The sequence below is a fragment of the Ochlerotatus camptorhynchus genome, unplaced genomic scaffold, assembly GCF_037179485.1.
Source record: "Ochlerotatus camptorhynchus isolate MF236.1 unplaced genomic scaffold, CSIRO-AGI_Acam_v1.1 ptg000266l, whole genome shotgun sequence".
Taxonomy (NCBI): domain Eukaryota; kingdom Metazoa; phylum Arthropoda; class Insecta; order Diptera; family Culicidae; genus Ochlerotatus; species Ochlerotatus camptorhynchus.
In genome coordinates, this window is record NW_027040756.1 from 2,216,722 (window position 1) to 2,234,536 (window position 17,815).

At 36.9% G+C, this 17,815-nt stretch overlaps 1 protein-coding gene across 1 annotated transcript in view; it reads right to left on the reverse strand.

Annotated features, from left to right (window-relative positions):
• Nucleotides 1-5,523: 5,523 nt before the first annotated feature.
• Nucleotides 5,524-17,815, reverse strand: part of LOC135705394 (venom protease) — a 77,628-nt gene continuing 65,336 nt past the window's right edge. Inside the window, exon 4 of the mRNA XM_065227115.1 lies at nucleotides 5,524-6,218. Within this exon, the coding sequence (XP_065083187.1) occupies nucleotides 5,830-6,218 (389 nt within the window). The 3' untranslated portion in view covers nucleotides 5,524-5,829. The remainder of the gene's footprint in view (nucleotides 6,219-17,815) is intronic.

The following is a 17,815-nucleotide window of genomic DNA, read 5'->3' on the forward strand; positions in this document are numbered from 1 at the left end:
GACGACCACACGATGGTTGCTGCCGAGTAAACAGACGATCGCCTGACCACATTGAGAGTGGTCTGCTCCTGTCGACAGCCGAGTGAACACTGAAGTGAAACAATAAAACTAACATTACATTTACTCAATTACAATGCGCCATGATCCCAAAGCCGTATTTAGGAAGACAAAAATGTTTGCGCTAAAACCGTTGATTTTAGGCATATGGTGTTTTCGGGAAATTTTCTGCATATTTTTTTGTCAGTATTTTAATTTTAGTGAAATCAGGGTGGTCCATAAAGTTGGTGAATTGAACATACGAACTTTTTTAAATGTTTGAGATAGACCAATACAATGTTTTAAAAAGTTGCAGAACAATCAATTTGCAGCAACTTTGCTGAAGACACCAAATTTCCATCTCTTTTGGTTCATGAGTTATGATTTTTTTTTTAAACAAGCAGGTTTGGGTGGCCCCTGAAAAATGGTTTTCTATGAATATCTTTTCATGCGTCCATTGCTCGTAAAAACGTTGTTCTAGACACTTTTAATGACAAATATTTTAAACCGTAAGCCGTAGAATACAAGTTATCTTTAATTATCTTTTCATAGATTGATTTCTCGCAAAAACTTTGTTCCACATACTTTTGATGCCACACATTTTCGTCAAAGCGACCAAAACGCTATCTTCTTCATTTGAAGAGTTATGGCAGTTTTTGCATAAAAATATGAATTTTTTTAAATTAAATTAAATGCTTTAAACAAAAATGGCTCTCTCAGTTTTCCCACCATAAGTGAACAAAACAACGATCTTTCGAATGGAATTGAAAGTTTGAAAATCGGTTTGCTCCTTTTAGAGATATTGACAATTTAAAAGTGCCATTTTTTTAAGAAAACCACCTTTAACTTTTCAATAAAAAAGATAGAAACTAGATTGCTTCAAAATATATTTGTCATTGAAAATTCTAAAAGTGTCTAAACATTGTTTTTACGAAAAAGGAACGTATGAAAAGATATTCATAGAAAATAATTTTTCAAGGGCCACCCTAACCAGCTTGTTTAAATAAATCATAACTCATGAACCATAAGAGATGGACATTTGGTGTCTTCAGCAAAGTTGCTTCAAATTGATTGTTCTGCAACTTTTACACTTCTTACAAAGAAGGGTATAGATATCACTTGAAAAACCGACTATCGATCCGAGGCCCGGAGGGCCGAGTGTCATATACCATTAGACTCAGCTCGACGAGATGGGAACATGTCTGTGTGTGTGTGTGTGTGTGTGTACGTGTGTATGTGTGTATGTGTGTATGTGTGTATGTGTGTGTGTATGTAACGAAATGAATGCGCTCACGTTTCTCAGCAACCGCTCAACCGATTTGGACAAACTCGGCGCCAAATGATAGGTCTTGGGGTCCCATTGAACGGTTTTGGAATCGGTGAACCTGTTCCGGAGATATGGCCGAAATAAGATCCGGTGAATATGGGCCTTCACGCTGGATTTAACGGAAAACGTATCAAAACCATCATGCGACACATCAAATTACTACAGAATTCAAAAATAAGATCAATGCAAGTCGTGTTAAGTGTTCCAGACCACATTGGACACACTTGGACATGTTCCGGGTACCCCGGAGAAGTTTCTTGAATATGAATTGAATTAAAATCCATTAAATCACATTAAAATACGATGATAAGGTGATTGGTAGCCTCACCAAATAGACTACACCCGGATATATTCCGGGTACCCCCAGGCAGTGGCGTAGCGTCACTGGATGACACGGGGGTGGGGGGCTTGGTCACTGATAATGACAATAAAATAAATAAACTTGAATAAGTAAGAAGGGTCTGATCACACCATAGGTGGATAAATTCGGGTTTTTCATTGTTTATCGGTGCGGTGGGGTCTGTTCCGCATGCGAGTGTCAATCACCGATGCTCAGGGAAGCGACTTTACACCTGAAACCTAGACATCGAGTCCATCATCACATGAACCGGGTCCAACGGCTTTGCTTCCTTTCTAAAGGAAGACGTTACCTGAGATTGTGGTACTCATCTTACCCCATTCAAGATCCGGTTTTCAAAACTCTATAATAGGGGAAATGTCTCTAATGTTGGCCTATGGATCTAATATTGGGCCCATCGCTAAAAATTTGCTATTTATCATTTTTATCTAGATGAACGCGTTATTGGGACGTTACTAATGGATATTTTTGGTTGTTATTGAAAATTTAGTCGATTGCATAATTTATGTTTGGGCCCAAATTAGGGACACTTAGGCATTACGTGCATTTCCCCTACATCACACTTTGAAAATGATAAATATGATCTTCATAAGTGAAGTTTACGATTTTCAGAGTTGGTTGGAAATGTTATCTCACATGAAGCCTTATGCCGCGGATACACTTGTATGACAAACTATGAACAAGGGCATTAGAGTGGGTCATCGTTGTATGGAAAAACGCAAACTTTACCTCACCAATCGAGAACAACCCTTTTATGGTTCCATTTGGAGTCCCAAACAACTGTGCAAAATTTGGGGACGATTGGTTTTAAGTCGGCTTTCCGCTTGCGATTAAAATTTGTATTTGTATTTGTATTCTTATCTCTAGAGACCACCATTTTTCATGAACCATGCAACTAAGTATGTACAAATATAGTCCAGAAAGTGCCTAGCAACTTTGCCAAGGGAAGTACGAAACTATAATGTTAAAAGTTATAACTATTCAAATATTTATGGTTTGAATTAAAAACTAAAGATCCATTTTTATACCAACACTGCCGGTGTACCAATGGGAGTCAGATTCCAAACTGAAATATTTTCGGAGTTTCTTAACTTGCCGATTTGGTATGTTCAGATGAATTATACAAAAACAATTGCTCTATCTTATATGTGTAGTTGGAGGGGGGGGGGAGGGGGGTAATAATATACCCCACCGCTTCACTCATATCAATAGAAGTAAAGTACTTTGACTATATGTTTAGTATTACTTCTGCGTGAAGCCAACGCTATACATAGTTGAATATGCTACTTTCAAATAAAAGACTAAAGTGGTAATTTGTATACGATGGATGAGGAGATGAAAGTATAGAATTGATAGTTCCGTTAGAGTACAGTGTAAAAATTGCATATAGAGAGTAGGAAGCAAGCAAGGACAACTTTAGGAATGTACAAATTGGTTTGATCATCTCTCTTTATCATACTCCCCCGTTGGAGAGGGATGGTGAGGGGTATTACCCCAACCACCACTGGCAAAAAGAGATGATCACCGACACGCTCAAATACCGACGATGTGTTTGAAACAGTTCCGTCCTCCTTCATTGTGCCCCAGCCGGTCACGAAACCATTCGTTCCGACGTAGTTTTTCGCTAAAATGGATGAAAGGGAGAGGAGGTTGGTTTTTTGTTGTTTTAAACGTTAGGTGCCAAAAGAATACTAAATATAATGTGTCATGGCCCACGCCACATGAGTGGGGCGTTTGGAATGCTTGTGTGGAATTTAAAACGAGAATGCCCCAGAATGTGTGTTTGAAACAGTTCTACCGATTTTTTACCGCACTCCATGTTATCTGAAGGATGGCATCCAGTCGTAGGTTTGTAAATTGCAGCTATTGTACAATGAGTACTTGGCACTGTCTGCAAGTAGTAGACGAAATACGCGTATCTGTCAAAGATAAGCAATTATAACGGAATTTAAAAGGAAATAAACCAACCCACTCAAAGCTCTTCATAAAGGGATTCGGTTAAGAGGTTCGACAAATTTAAAGGATTGGAAAATTGTTTTTGAATAATTCCTCTGAAGATACCAAATCGAAAAGAACTCCGAAGTTATTTCAGTTTGAAACTTTACTTCTAGTGATATGAGTGACACCCCCCCCTTCGACTACGCATATGAGATAGATCTATTGTTTTTGAATATAACATCTGTACATACCACACCGATAAAATAATCAACTTCGAAATTATTTCAGTTTGGAGTCTGACTTTCATTGGTACACCGACAATGTTGGCAGAAAAAGGGATTTTTGGCATTTAATTCGAAACATTGATCTTTGAACTGCTATAACTTTTTTTAGGGGAATTCTAGAACAATACATCCTTGAGCAAAGTTGTTTGGCAAAATTATGGTCCCTAGTAATAAAGATGCAAAAAAGTAGGTTTTCCCATACTAATTTCCATTCAAATTTCAAACGCAATGCCGTTTTACAACCAATCGTCGCCAAATTTTGGATAGTTGTTTGGGACCCCAAATGGAACCAAAAAACATTTTTCTGAAAAAATGATCATGATGACCCATCCTATTGGGCATTATCCTATGACCCTTATCTAATAAATTATGAGCACATCCATGGTCACACTTGTACAGTTTTTGTATAGTTGTTTTGCAGTGCTCATTATTTTATACCAATAATGCTCATGCTCATAGTTTGTCTTCCAAGTGTATCCGCGACATTAGTGTGATTATAATACACCATTGACAGTAAATGCTTCGGCAACGTGGGTCTTTAGGTGGTGATTAAGCATTTTTACCAATTTAATAGACTTAGAAACGATGCTCGTCTTACTCCATGTGTCCATCTTACCCCACTTTCCCTTATTTTTTTATCGCAATCACAGAAAAAAAACAAACTAAAAAATCTTACTGATCAGGAAACATAAAATCTCAGGGAAACTGTGATATATATTTTTTTAGTAAAACCCAAACCTGATAACATTTATTCACTCCAACGGCTTCCAACTTGAAAATTGAAGATGATTCAGTATTTCGATTTGCCATCCGGTGAACCATGCTTTCATTGTTTCCAAAATATTTACCTTAAGTTCAGCCATCCCCAAGTCCCTTATGGCTCATAACGTTCCACTGAAATATGTAAATATTTATTGTCACTTTTATCCCCGACATCGCTGCTGGTGGGCTGACTCACATCGCCCGAATGAAGCTCACAGACTGTAGCATTGTTTAATATTTTTTTGCTCTTCCCAATTTCCCTTCCAGTAGGTATAACCACTTTTACGCGCAGGCGGGAGATAAGACATTACACCCCGGAGGACAGCAACATTGTGCTTGCGTGATGATCATAATCGGAAGGCCGTTACCTTTTTTTTTAAAAGAATATGTCTTTATGTCCCCAAAAAGCAAACCTCCTTACCTTGAAGAGATCTGCCAACCTTCATCCTAAGGCCTGCGGTGTGTGGGAAGCAGTTACATGTGAATCTAGATAGAAAATTATCATTTCTCCCTTCACGCATCACCCTAGCCGATCTTTGTGTGGAATGGGGGCGATTTATTCCGGTTTCAGAACAACGCTGGCTACCATTGGACCGCAGTAACGGTATTGTTTTGGTTTGGTTTGGAACGATAATCAGAAATCCGGAGGAAAACAACGCTGTTTCGTTCATCTCGAGTATCTTTTGTTTTATTCATACACATTAGTTCTATAAATTAATTCGGTTACTTATATAGCTTAAGGTTACTCCACTGTATTTCATTCTCTCTCTCTTTTACATTTGCTTCATCAAGTCTTTTCGTGTTTCGAGTTGCATTAATTTCCATTCGTTTCGTTTCATTGTCGTATTAATTGCAATACGCACGGGTATGTTTCGTTGGTTACACTCGTCTTAGGGTCGTAGAGTGGTTCCCGGGGAGTTGCACGTTTGTTTTTCGTCACGAGACTAGGTCTGCATTCCATTCGTTTTAGTTACAAAAATTTACACCGAGTAACAGACTTATCGGATAACTGTTACCATTCAACGCAAATACACTGGTTATTTACGGTTGTTTTCATTAAATTATAAAAATTAAACACGTCTTCCCCTAGAATCACTCTACAACCCATATCTGGTATTCGGCCCTCACTCATTGCAGAAGCACCCATCGTTGGAGTTTTCCTTGATCCAGTCCAGATACTGCGTCACCCTGGTGTACACTCCCGGATAGTACGGCCGAGCGCAGCCATTACCCCAGGAGACCACTCCGATCAGTTCGTACCTCTTGTCGGCCCGTTCGGAAATAAGTGGACCGCCACTGTCACCCTGACAGGAATCTTTCTTTCCGACTCCCAGATATCCGGCGCACATCATGTTGTCGGTAATCATCGATGAGGTGTAGTTCGTCTCGCTGCTACACACTTCGTTCGAAATGACTGGCACTTCGACCTCCTGCAGAATGCACGATGGTTTACCGTCCTCCTTCAGTGTGCCCCAGCCGGTCACGAGACCATTCGTTCCGACGTAGTTTTTCGCTGAAATGGATGAAAGGGAGAGGAGGTTGGTCTTTTTTTGTTTTAAACGTTAGGTGCCAAAAGAATACTACATATAATGTGTCATGGCCCACGCCACATGACTGGGGCGTTTGGAATGCGTGTGTGGAATTTAAAACGAGAATGCCCCAGAATGTGTGTCAAATTTACCGCCGGGTGGGTGAAAGTATAAACCAGTACTGACGGTTATTTTATTCAATAAAAATGATACAGTAGACAATCCTACACTGATTTTTTTTATAATCGTTGAGTCTTATTTTACAGAAAAGCTATACTGCCTATAATCGCGTATGAGTTCCATACAGATTTTCGTCAATTTGCGATAACAACGCTATCCACTATCAATTGGCATATTATGTAATAAAACTACGGATTTTGATCATGAAAAAAGTGAAAACAACAAGTCAGTTTGTCCCAACAAGCAAAGTACAGTCAAGATTCCTATAGTACGGTTAATAGGGACCGTACAATAGGAACCGGCATTAACGAATACACGTATCAAATGGGGTTAGAGCTAATTGGGGACAAACTCTTATTTTAGGGTAATTTGAAGAGATAACTTCCTGGTGTCTTCTGAAAAGTTGTTAACAAGATTTGACATTCGAAAAGTCACAAGTCTGGTCCTCCGGAAGACATGAAAAATCCGTAAAAGTGGTTAATTCATGCAAGTGATAGAGGTCAACAGTTTTTTTTTTCGAAACCACTCATAGGTCTCTTAATGAATTCGGAGCTGTTACCCGAATATGAACTCTCGGAACTACGAGATGATCCACTGGAAGATCCGGATCATCCGTAGAAGTGGTCAATTCATGAAACTGATCCTATCAAACCTCTTAACCCTTCGTTACTCGCGCTGTTGTAAAACACACATGAGTTTTCCATTGCCATTTTGTTGCTGAGTTACCAATCGATCTGAAACCAACGAGTATTCCTCAAAAAACTTGTTTTGATCAAAATCAGCTAAATTTTGATTACAGTAAACACCTAAAAAATGCGGATAATAGGGAAAATGTAAGTAGAAACCGCGAAAACTGTGACCATACTACGCGGGATTTGACTTAATTGATTACAACATGGAATATATCAAGATTCTGACAAGATAGAAAGTTACTGTCTCTGACAAAGTTGTTCCAGCCTTGTCGCTGGCGGACAGTAGTTCCGAATTTTCTCACTACGTAGCGCTAGTATACATGTGAAATTCTCGCATGTGATATATCTCGAGATCCCAACCAGATAGAAAAGTACTGTCTTCGGCATAGTTATTCAGGATGTCAAGGTTTTTTCGCAGGTGGAAAGTAGTTCAGAGTTTTCTCACTTTGCGGCGCTACTATAGATGTCTTGATGAGATGATCTTGCATATAAAATATCTCTAGATCCTGACCAGATAGAAAGTAAATGTATTCGGCAAAGTTTTTCAGGAAGTCAAGATCTTTTTGTTGGGTGACAATAGTTTAGAATTTTCTCAGGTCGCAAAATGTGCCCCGATAATTTGATGTTTTCCGTGGAAAAATCCGTCGAAAATGGTGGTAATTCGGTGAAAACAAGGTACGGACTTTGTTTTCTTTTGGTTGTTGGTGCTCTTCCTGCTGGAGGAGGGAGTTCGTTTTTTTTTTGCCCTGTGTGCAACGTAACGAGTGAACGAGAGATAATCTGTTCATTAACTACGTAGACAGGATTTTGGGATTCTTGAACCCCCCCCCCCCCCCTGCGTAGACAATTGTGCATGCACATTTTTTAAAATTTGTGTGGGCCGTGCATAATTGCCAACGCGACGCGACCAATTCAAGAGAATCTTATTATTTTTTACTAACGTCGCTTAAGAGTAGAATTTAATGAAAGCATAAGCGCTTTTTCGTAACTTTTTTGTCTCCAGGTTTATAAGATCATCGGTAGTAGAGGCATATTTTGTGAAGGGCACCACCGTGGAGTTTGAGTTTGAATAAATAACAGGTCCTATTATATTATTAATATATATTCAATAACAACTACTTACAACAGGATCAAAACACAACTGGAAGAAACATTGTTTGATTTTCTCTAATGTTTGTTCAACGTTTATGTGACAGAGCAATTAACCATTTTATTTTTCCATTCCCGGAGAGAAAATTACATTACGTGTTGATATATTTAATTGTATACTTGTAAATACTCATTTAATCAGATTCGGAATATGAGTGATGGGGGAGCTTATTGTGTTCGCGAGTCCTCCGTTTGGGCTGGATTTACTGATTTGAATCTTTAAGTTTATTTTCAGCTCTTCGATGATGGAAATCTTTTAGAATAATATTATAATGGTTCACTTTTTTAGCCTTCGTTTAGGAAAATACAAAAACGTTGTAATGCATTATAACAAGTGCATGAAAACTGTTAACTGTCCAAATAACCTCGATTTTTCAGACTATTGATTCATTATTAAAGTAAAATTATAAACAGCTTTCGGGGACGCCGTTTTATTTGCATAGCTTTACTCGACAAATATTATTCTTTAAAAAATTATTTTCAGCTCTTCAATGATGAAACATCTTTTGAGTTCGTTGATGACGGAACATCTTTGGATTTATAACGTAATGGTTTTTCTCAGCCTTCACTCAAGTTAGATCCATTGCTTTAAATAAGATAAGTTTATTTTCAGATCGCTGAATATTTGAATATATGAGAACATTAGATTTACATAATAATAATGCACTTTTTTTCAGTTTTCATTCATGCGGGATGTATGAATTTTAATTATTTAAGCTTGCTTTCAGCTCTTCGATGATGAAACACCTCTAGGATTATATTATAATATTTCATTTATATTAATGAATTTTGCATTTATATTATAAATATTCACTTTTTCAGGTTAGAGATGATCTAGCCTACAGAAGTTAATGTAAAGTTAAAGTAACATTAAAGTTAAGTTAAAGTTAAGTTAAAGTTAAGTTAAAGTTAAGTTAAAGTTAAGTTAAAGTTAAGTTAAAGTTAAGTTAAAGTAAAGTTAAAGTAAAGTTAAAGTTAAGTTAAAGTTAAGTTAAAGTTAAGTTAAAGTTAAGTTAAAGTAAAGTTAAAGTTAAGTTAAAGTTAAGTTAAAGTTAAGTTAAAGTTAAGTTAAAGTTAAGTTAAAGTTAAGTTAAAGTAAAGTAAAAGTAAAGTTAAAGTTAAGTTAAAGTTAAGTTAAAGTTAAGTTAAAGTTAAGTTAAAGTAAAGTTAAAGTTAAGTTAAAGTTAAGTTAAAGTTAAGTTAAAGTTAAGTTAAAGTTAAGTTAAAGTTAAGTTAAAGTTATGTTGAAGTTAAGTTAAAGTTAAGTTAAAGTTAAGTTAAAGTTAAAATAAAGTTAAATTAAAGTTAAGTTAAAGTTAAGTTAAAGTTAAGCTAAAGTTATGTTAAAGCTAAGTTAAAGTTAAGTTAAGGTAAGTTAAAGTTAAGTTAAAGTTAAATTAAAGTTAAGTTAAAGTTAAGTTAAAGTAAAGTTAAAGCTAAGTTAAAGTTAAGTTAAAGTTAAGTTAAAGTTAAGTTAAAGTTAAGTTAAAGTTAAGTTAAAGTTAAGTTAAAGTTAAGTTAAAGTTATGTTGAAGTTAAGTTAAAATTAAGTTAAAGTTAAGTTAAAGTTAAAATAAAGTTAAATTAAAGTTAAGTTAAAGTTAAGTTAAAGTTAAGCTAAAGTTATGTTAAAGCTAAGTTAAAGTTAAGTTAAAGTTAAGGTAAGTTAAAGTTAAATTTAAGTTAAGTTGAAGTTAAGTTTAAGTTAAGTTGAAGTTAAGTTAAAGTTAAGTTAAAGTTAAGTTAAAGTTAAGTTAAAGTTAAGTTAAAGTTAAGTTGAAGTTTTGTTAAAGTTAAGTCAAAGTTAAGTTAAAGTTAAGTTAAAGTTAAGTTAAAGTTAAGTTAAAGTTAAGTTAAAGTTAAGTTAAAATTAAGTTAAAGTTAAGTTAAAGTTAAGTAAAGTTAAAATTAAGTTGAAGTTAAGTTAGAGCTAAGTTAAAGCTAAGTTAAAGTTAAGTTAAAGCTAAGTAAAATTTAAGTTAAAGTTAAGTTAAAGTTAAGTTAAAGTTTAGTTAAAGTTAAGTTAAAGTTAAGTTAAAGTTAAGTTAAAGTTAAGTTAAAGTTAAGTTAAAGTTAAGTTAAAGTTAAGTTAAAGTTAAGTTAAAGTTAAGTTGCAGTTGAGTTGAAGTTTAGTTAAGATTTAGTTAAAGTTTAGTTAAAGTTATGTTAAAGTTTAGTTAAAGTTAAGTTAAAATTAAGTTAAAGTTAAGTTAAAGTTAAGTTAAGTTAAAATTAAGTTGAAGTTAAGTTAGAGCTAAGTTAAAGCTAAGTTAAAGTTAAGTTAAAGCTAAGTAAAATTTAAGTTAAAGTTAAGTTAAAGTTAGGTTAAAGTTTAGTTAAAGTTAAGTTAAAGTTAAGTTAAAGTTAAGTTAAAGTTAAGTTAAAGTTAAGTTAAAGTTAAGTTAAAGTTAAGTTGAAGTTGAGTTGAAGTTAAGTTAAAGTTAAAGTAAAGTTAAGTTAAGTTAAAGTTAAGTTGAAGTTTTGTTAAAGTTAAGTCAAAGTTAAGTTAAAGTTAAGTTAAAGTTAAGTTAAAGTTAAGTTAAAGTTAAGTTAAAGTTAAGTTGAAGTTAAGTTAAAGTTTAGTTAAAGTTAAGTTAAAATTAAGTTAAAGTTAAGTTAAAGTTAAGTTAAGTTAAAATAAAGTTGAAGTTAAGTTAGAGCTAAGTTAAAGCTAAGTTAAAGTTAAGTTAAAGCTAAGTAAAATTTAAGTTAAAGTTAAGTTAAAGCTAAGTTAAAGTTTAGTTAAAGTTAAGTTAAAGTTAAGTTAAAGTTAAGTTAAAGTTAAGTTAAAGTTAAGTTGAAGTTATGTTAAAGTTAAGTTAAAATAAAGTTAAAGTTCAATTAAATATCATTTTATATTCTGTTTATACTCACGAGTGCGTGTGTGTGCATGTGTATGCGTGCGTTTTTGTGTTTGTGTACATATTATAAATAACTACAATCAGCATTAGTTTACCAAAAACGATCCCTGCTGTTGCAAACCTTTCCCCACATCCAACATCCCAGTGATTTCTCGTGGAAGCGCAGAGGATTTCTCGGTTTCCTTCACAGCGAGTATCACGTCAACACATTCCTTCCCATTCCCTATTGGACCTGCATTCGGACACGGCCGGCGCTGGTATTGCTAAATATTAGATCTTCAGTTTTTACACATTGAGGATGAATGTTAGTCCCAAACATCATCTGTTGGTTCTCTGTGTAATTGCAGCTGATCTGGTAATAACAGAGTAGCATCCGTGGGCGGTCAATAATGCTAATGCTAATGCTAATGCTGACAATAGTTTAGAATTTTCTCACTATGCAGTGCTAGTATATACGTGCCACATATTCAATAGGTCGAGATCTTGATCAGCTAGAAAAATGCTGTCTTCGGCAAAGTTGTTTAGGGGGTCAGGACTTTTTAGCTGGTAAACAGTATTTAATAATATTCTCACCACGTGGCGTTAGTATACATGTACACTTCTCGCATATGCTATATCTCCAGATCCTGATTAGATAGAAAGTTGTTCAGGAGGTCAAGGTCTTTTGGCTGGTGGACAGTAGTTCAGAATTTTCTCACTTCATGATGCTAGTATACATGTGAAATTCTCGCATATAAAATATCTCACGTTCTTGACCAGATAGAAAGTTACTGTCTTGAATAAAGTTGTTCAGGAGTTTAAAGCCTTGAGTTTATGAGAAAATTCTAAACTATTGTTCACCAGCCAAAAGACTTTGACCTCCTGAATAACTTTGTTGCAGACAGTAACCTTATATCTGGTCAGGATCTCGAAACAAACCACATGCGAGAATTTCACGTGTATTCTAGCGCTACGTAGTGAGAAAATTTTGAACTACTGTCCACTAGAGAAATCTATCTGATCAGAATCTCGAGATATTTTACCTGCGAGAATTTCGCGTGTATACTAGCGCCACGTAGTGTGAAAATTCTGAAATATTGTGCACCAAGCAATAGGCATTGAGCTCATGAACAACTTTTTCGAAGACGGTAATTTTCTACTTGTTCAGAATCTCGAGCTTAGCATACGCGAGAATTGTACACGTTTACTAGCGTCATGTGGTGACAAATTTCTAGGCTACTGCCCACCAGCCAAAAAGTTTTGACCCCCTGAACAAGTTTGCCGAAAACAGTTACTTTCTATCTGCTCAGGATCTCGAGCTGTTGTATATGCGAGTATTGCATGTGTATACTAGCACCGAGTAGGGAGAAAATTCTGAACAACTGTCCACCAACGAAAAGATCTTGACTTCCTGAAAAACCTTGCCAAAGACATTTATTCTTTATCTCGTCAGGATCTAGTGATGTATCACATGCGAGAACTTAACATGTATACGAGCACTACCTAGTGAGAAGATTTTGAACTACTGTTAATCAGCAAAAAAGCTATGATCTCCTGAACAGCTTTGCCTAAGACAGTAACTTTCTATCTGGTCAGGATCTCGAGATATTTTATATGAGAATTTCACGTTTATACTAGCGCCGTGTAGTGAGAAAATTCGCAGCTACTGTCCATCAGCCAAAACTACTTGACACCCTGAACAAGTTTGCTGAAGACAGTAACTTCTATCTCTTCAGGATCTCGAGCTATTGTATATGCGAAAATTGCATGTATATACTAGGGCCACGTAGTGAGAATTTTCTGAACTACTCCACCAACGAAAAGATCTGGACTTCCTGAAAAACTTTGCCGAAGACAGTAATTTTTTATATGGTAAGGATCTAGAAATATTTTATGCATGCGAGAATTTTACATGTTACTAGTACCGCGAAGTGAGAAAACGCTAAACTACTGTCCACCAAAGAAAAGGCCTTGACCTTCTGAACAACTTTGTCGACGACAGTAATTTTCTATCTGGTCATGATCTCGAGATATATCACATGCGATAATTTCACATGTATTCTAGCGCTACGTAGTGAGAATATTCTGAACTACTCTCCATCAGCGAAAAGATTATGATCTCTAGAACAACTTTGCCCAAGACAGTAATTTTCTATCTGGTCAGGATCTCGAGATTTTCCATGTTGTAACCAATTAAGTCAAATCCCACGTAGTACGGACACCGTTTACGCGGTTTCCATTCACATTTTCTCTATTCTAGATAGAGCTGGAATTAGGGCGTAACAGCTTTTGTAAACAATGACTTCTCTCGATGATTTCTCGGAAGCCATAGCTCTCCCTGGCAAATCGACATCACCATCGAGTAGAGAAAGGCTACTCCTACCCGATGGATATGTTGTTTTGTGTAGGCGTGCCTTGAATTCCGAGAAATCCACGAGAGAAGTCATTGTTTACAAAGGCTGTTACGCCCTAATTCCAGCTCTATCTAGTATTATCCGCATTTTTGTGGGTTAACTGTGATAAAATTATAGCTTGTTTAGTTAAAAACAAGTTTTTTAATGAATACCCGTTGGTTTCATATCGATTGGTAGCTCGGCTGCAAAATGGCAATGGAAAACTCACACTGTTGTACAAAGTACAACGCACGAGTACTCGTGTTATAAAACTTGGCGCGAGTAACGGAGGGTTAAAGACGTCTTATCAGAATGAATTCGGAATTGTGAACGGAATCTGAACGGTAAAAGGAGCTGCACCGTCCGGTTAACCTAAATTTTTTGACATCTGGCAGTGGTTTGTTTACGTAGACTTAAAAAAATTATAAAAATTATAAATGCTTTTTTTTTATTTTTAGATATTTTTAAATGAACATAGTCGGATATCATATATTTTAATTATTTTTATTTAAAGCCTCAAATCCACTTGAATCGACTAACAAGCAAAGGTAAACAACCAACCACTGGATGTCAAACTGATGAATGCGGTTTGATCGCGTTCATTCGTGACGTCAGCGTGCAGCATCCTGGGCGGGGACGTGCTGTCAAATCAGCCTACTGATCATTCTTGTATGAAACTGGTTCCAAACGCTGTAGGTTTCTTATGGCTTGTTTACGTTTGGAACCAGTTATGCGAGGTAGGTGACGATTGTTCGTATTTGACAACCAGCCCCCTCCCCCCCCCCCCCCCCCCCTTGGCAGCATTCTATAGTCCACAGTGTCTGTTTTTCTCATTTACCCTCACACGCACTGACTATTGCTTCTACCCAGTATAAATGAAAAGCGGTTGTTTTGAATCCATCGACGAATACGCGTTTGTTGCTATTCATCAACACTTGAGTTTCCAACCCAAAATAGAAGAGTGCACGGATGGATTTGAGTTCACTCACTCGACAAAATATGACAAAACGGCGGGGCCCTGTTTACTAAAAATCAATCCTCTGCCAAGAAGGAGGGTTGCTGAAGCCACCACCATTGGTGGTGTCAGCACTGTAGCCTACAGTTTTTATGCTATGTTTATATGTGCATTGACGACACGTATGCGTCAAAAAAATCTTATGTGAATACCCGTATAAACAATAACCATAAGAAGCGAACCACCAATTCGCGATATTATCCAAACTTTATGAGGTATGGTCATACCATTTATGATATCGTCAGTGTATGGTACCCGTTTATTAGGGTAGTCATTAATGAAACTTAAATTTTTCATGATTAGCTTGCCTAATTTATAAATAATACAATAAATATTTAATTCCTTCAAGAACGCGCTTGTTGAACATTTATCACGATTATTTTGCCACGCAACAAATCAAACATCTATGTGGACGGAGCATAATTTCTCAATGTTTGCATCAGCTGTCTTAGATTGGCAGATAATCGAGCCAAAGGATCAACAACTGTGGCTTCAAGCCAAATGTTCGTGGATAACGTTTTTGCCACCGAAGTGCTAAAAATGAACACATGAATAATGCTCACGTAACATTTGAAAAGGGCCTATAAAGTTGTGTAAATAATTTGCTAGGTCCTTTTCACGAGAACCGAAGTACGCCCACGAGAAACCAAGAGCACTATTGGGAAGGGGAGAATTTCCCCTTCCGGATGGTGTTGTTAGTTTGCGTGGGCGGTTTCGGTTCGCGCAAAAAGGGCTTAACAAAGTTTTGTGTAAAAAAACCGATAGGCAAGTTTCAAATGTTACGCGAGTATTATTCATGTGTTCATTTTTAGTAAACAGGTCCCCGCTTTTGTGTCACTTTTTATTTATTTATTTATTTATTTGTTTAATTAATCATCTGACTGTTGTCTATATGAAATATCTTAAAAACTATAACCATTCATGCGTTTCTAATACGAGTCAAAAAGCGAGCAGAAGGTTCCCCAAATTCAAACAATTCTTCAACAGCCGTGAGCGTACGCATCATAGTTGTTAGTATTTCGTTGTAACCGAATGCTGTTCGATGGTATCGTGGTTGGAGTAGGGTACCACTTCGTAATGTTCTCGGCGGCACTCGGATATCTAACAGCGAAAGAAGACTCACGCAGTCAACATGCCCATTCAATAACTTGGCAACAAATGCTGTTGATTCTTCCGTCGACGTTCCAGGGTTTCCAAACTCAGCAAATTGCAGCGATAAGAATACGGTGGGAGATTTTGCGGATCGCGCCACGGTAGGTTACGCAATGCCATTCTGATAAACTTTCGCTGAACACCTTCGATCCTCAAGTTCCAGGTCAACTGATGAGGAAACCAAACCAGAGGCGTTTTCCAGGATATGTCGAACAAGGGAGCAATAAAGAGCTTTCAAGCAGTGTGGGTCAGAGAAGTCTTTTGATATTTTCGACACGAATCCTAACTGACGGTTAGCCTTGGTGATCACAGCAGTATGGTGGAGGTTAAACGATAGTTTATTATCTAGCAGAACGCCTAGATCGCTGAACTGGTCTGTTCTTTGCAGTATAACACCGTTGATGGCATTATCGAAAATAATCGGCTGCTTGATGCGGTAAACGAAATTACCATGCATTTTGGTATGCTCACGGTAAGCCTATTCCGATTCCACCAACTAACGAATAGATCCAATAGCGATTGAAGACTAGTACAATCCTCAGTACATCGCACCACGAAATACAGCTTTAGGTCATCGGCCTACGCAAGCCTGCAACCATCTCCAAGTACAAGCAATACGTCGTTGAACAATAAAAAAAAAAAAAAAAAACAACGGGCCAAGATTGCTACCCTGTGGTACACCCGACGAGTTCGTAAAATACGAGGAAGTACTGGAATCAAGTTTAATCCGCAAAGACCTGCAAGTCAGGTACGAGCAAAACCACGATGTCAACCGATTTGATGTGCCGAGTTTGGATAGCTTAGCCAACAGAATATCATGGTTGATCGTATCAAACGCTGCTTTTAGGTCCGTATAGATGACGTCTACTTGCGCCCCATTCTTCAGTTGTTCGAAACACGTCGTGGTAAAATCCAGGAGATTTGTAGTAACCGAACGTCCTGGCATGAAGCCATGTTGGTTGCAGGAGATGTAAAATTTGGTACGTTCAAGAGTTACTCCACTCACAATTATTTCAAACAGTTTTGAGGCAGCTGAAAGGTTGGTGATTCCTTTTTTTTTTTTTTTTTTTTTTTATAATCCATTTATTTGTCAAGGCTCAAATGCGTTAGCTTTGCGGAGCCGAATATTTTTACATAATTGTGTGTGAATATCATTTTCTTACAACTAATGTTAGTAGAACGGGGGCCGATTACTCGCGGTTTACTCGAGATTAGGGATTACATTTATTTATCATTTGGAGGGAGGACAAGGGAAAGCATTTTGAACTAATTTAAAACTTAAACGTAAAGGATGACTAAAACACAAAACACTAAACACATAAATCAACAGCTTTAAGAAAGTCGTAAATAAGCTTCATAAAGTCGATATCACGGTGATTCCTTTGTAGTTTTTAACATCACGTTTGTCTCCTTTATTGTGTACTGGAACCATAAATGACTCCTTCAAGACAGCAGGAAATTTCGACTCCACAAACGATGCATTAAAGATTCTGCAAAGTGGCTCAACAAGAACTCCAATAGTGTGGCAATACACTACAGGAGGAATGCCGTCTGGTCCAGGCGTGAAGGTGCTTTTAATTTTCTTCGCGGCATTAGTTACCATTAAGGGCGTTATTAGTATCCACGTCTACAAGACTCGCAGGAACATCTGAAATAGCAGAGGCAAGGTCAGCCGAGTCGACAGATTCTGTGACAAATACTGACGAAAAATGAGCAGCAAAGAGCTCATATTTCTCGTCGCTTATCAATGTTTCAACATCATTGAGAAAAATGGTTGCGGGTATAGTAGAATTTTTTCTCTTCGAGTTTACGTACCTCCAAAAGCTCTTGGGGTTTCGTCTTAGGTTAGTTTGCACACGTAAAACGTACGATTTGTAGAGCGATGAGTTCAGCTTCCGGTACTCGTTACACGCCAAGTGAAAGCTACGTTTATTAGCCAGAGAACGAAATCGCCGTAATCTACGTTGCGAAGCATTTCGTTTGCGTTTTAGTTTTCGTAGCAATGCAGTGCTGCGGGCAGGAAAACAGCAGGTCGACGAATCGGTACATTTGCATCCATCCAATCATTTAGCATAACGCACAACGTTTCACCCATTTCATCAGCATTCCTTCCATCAAAGAGAATATCCCAGTCGATACTCGACAGGAAATCCAATAGAG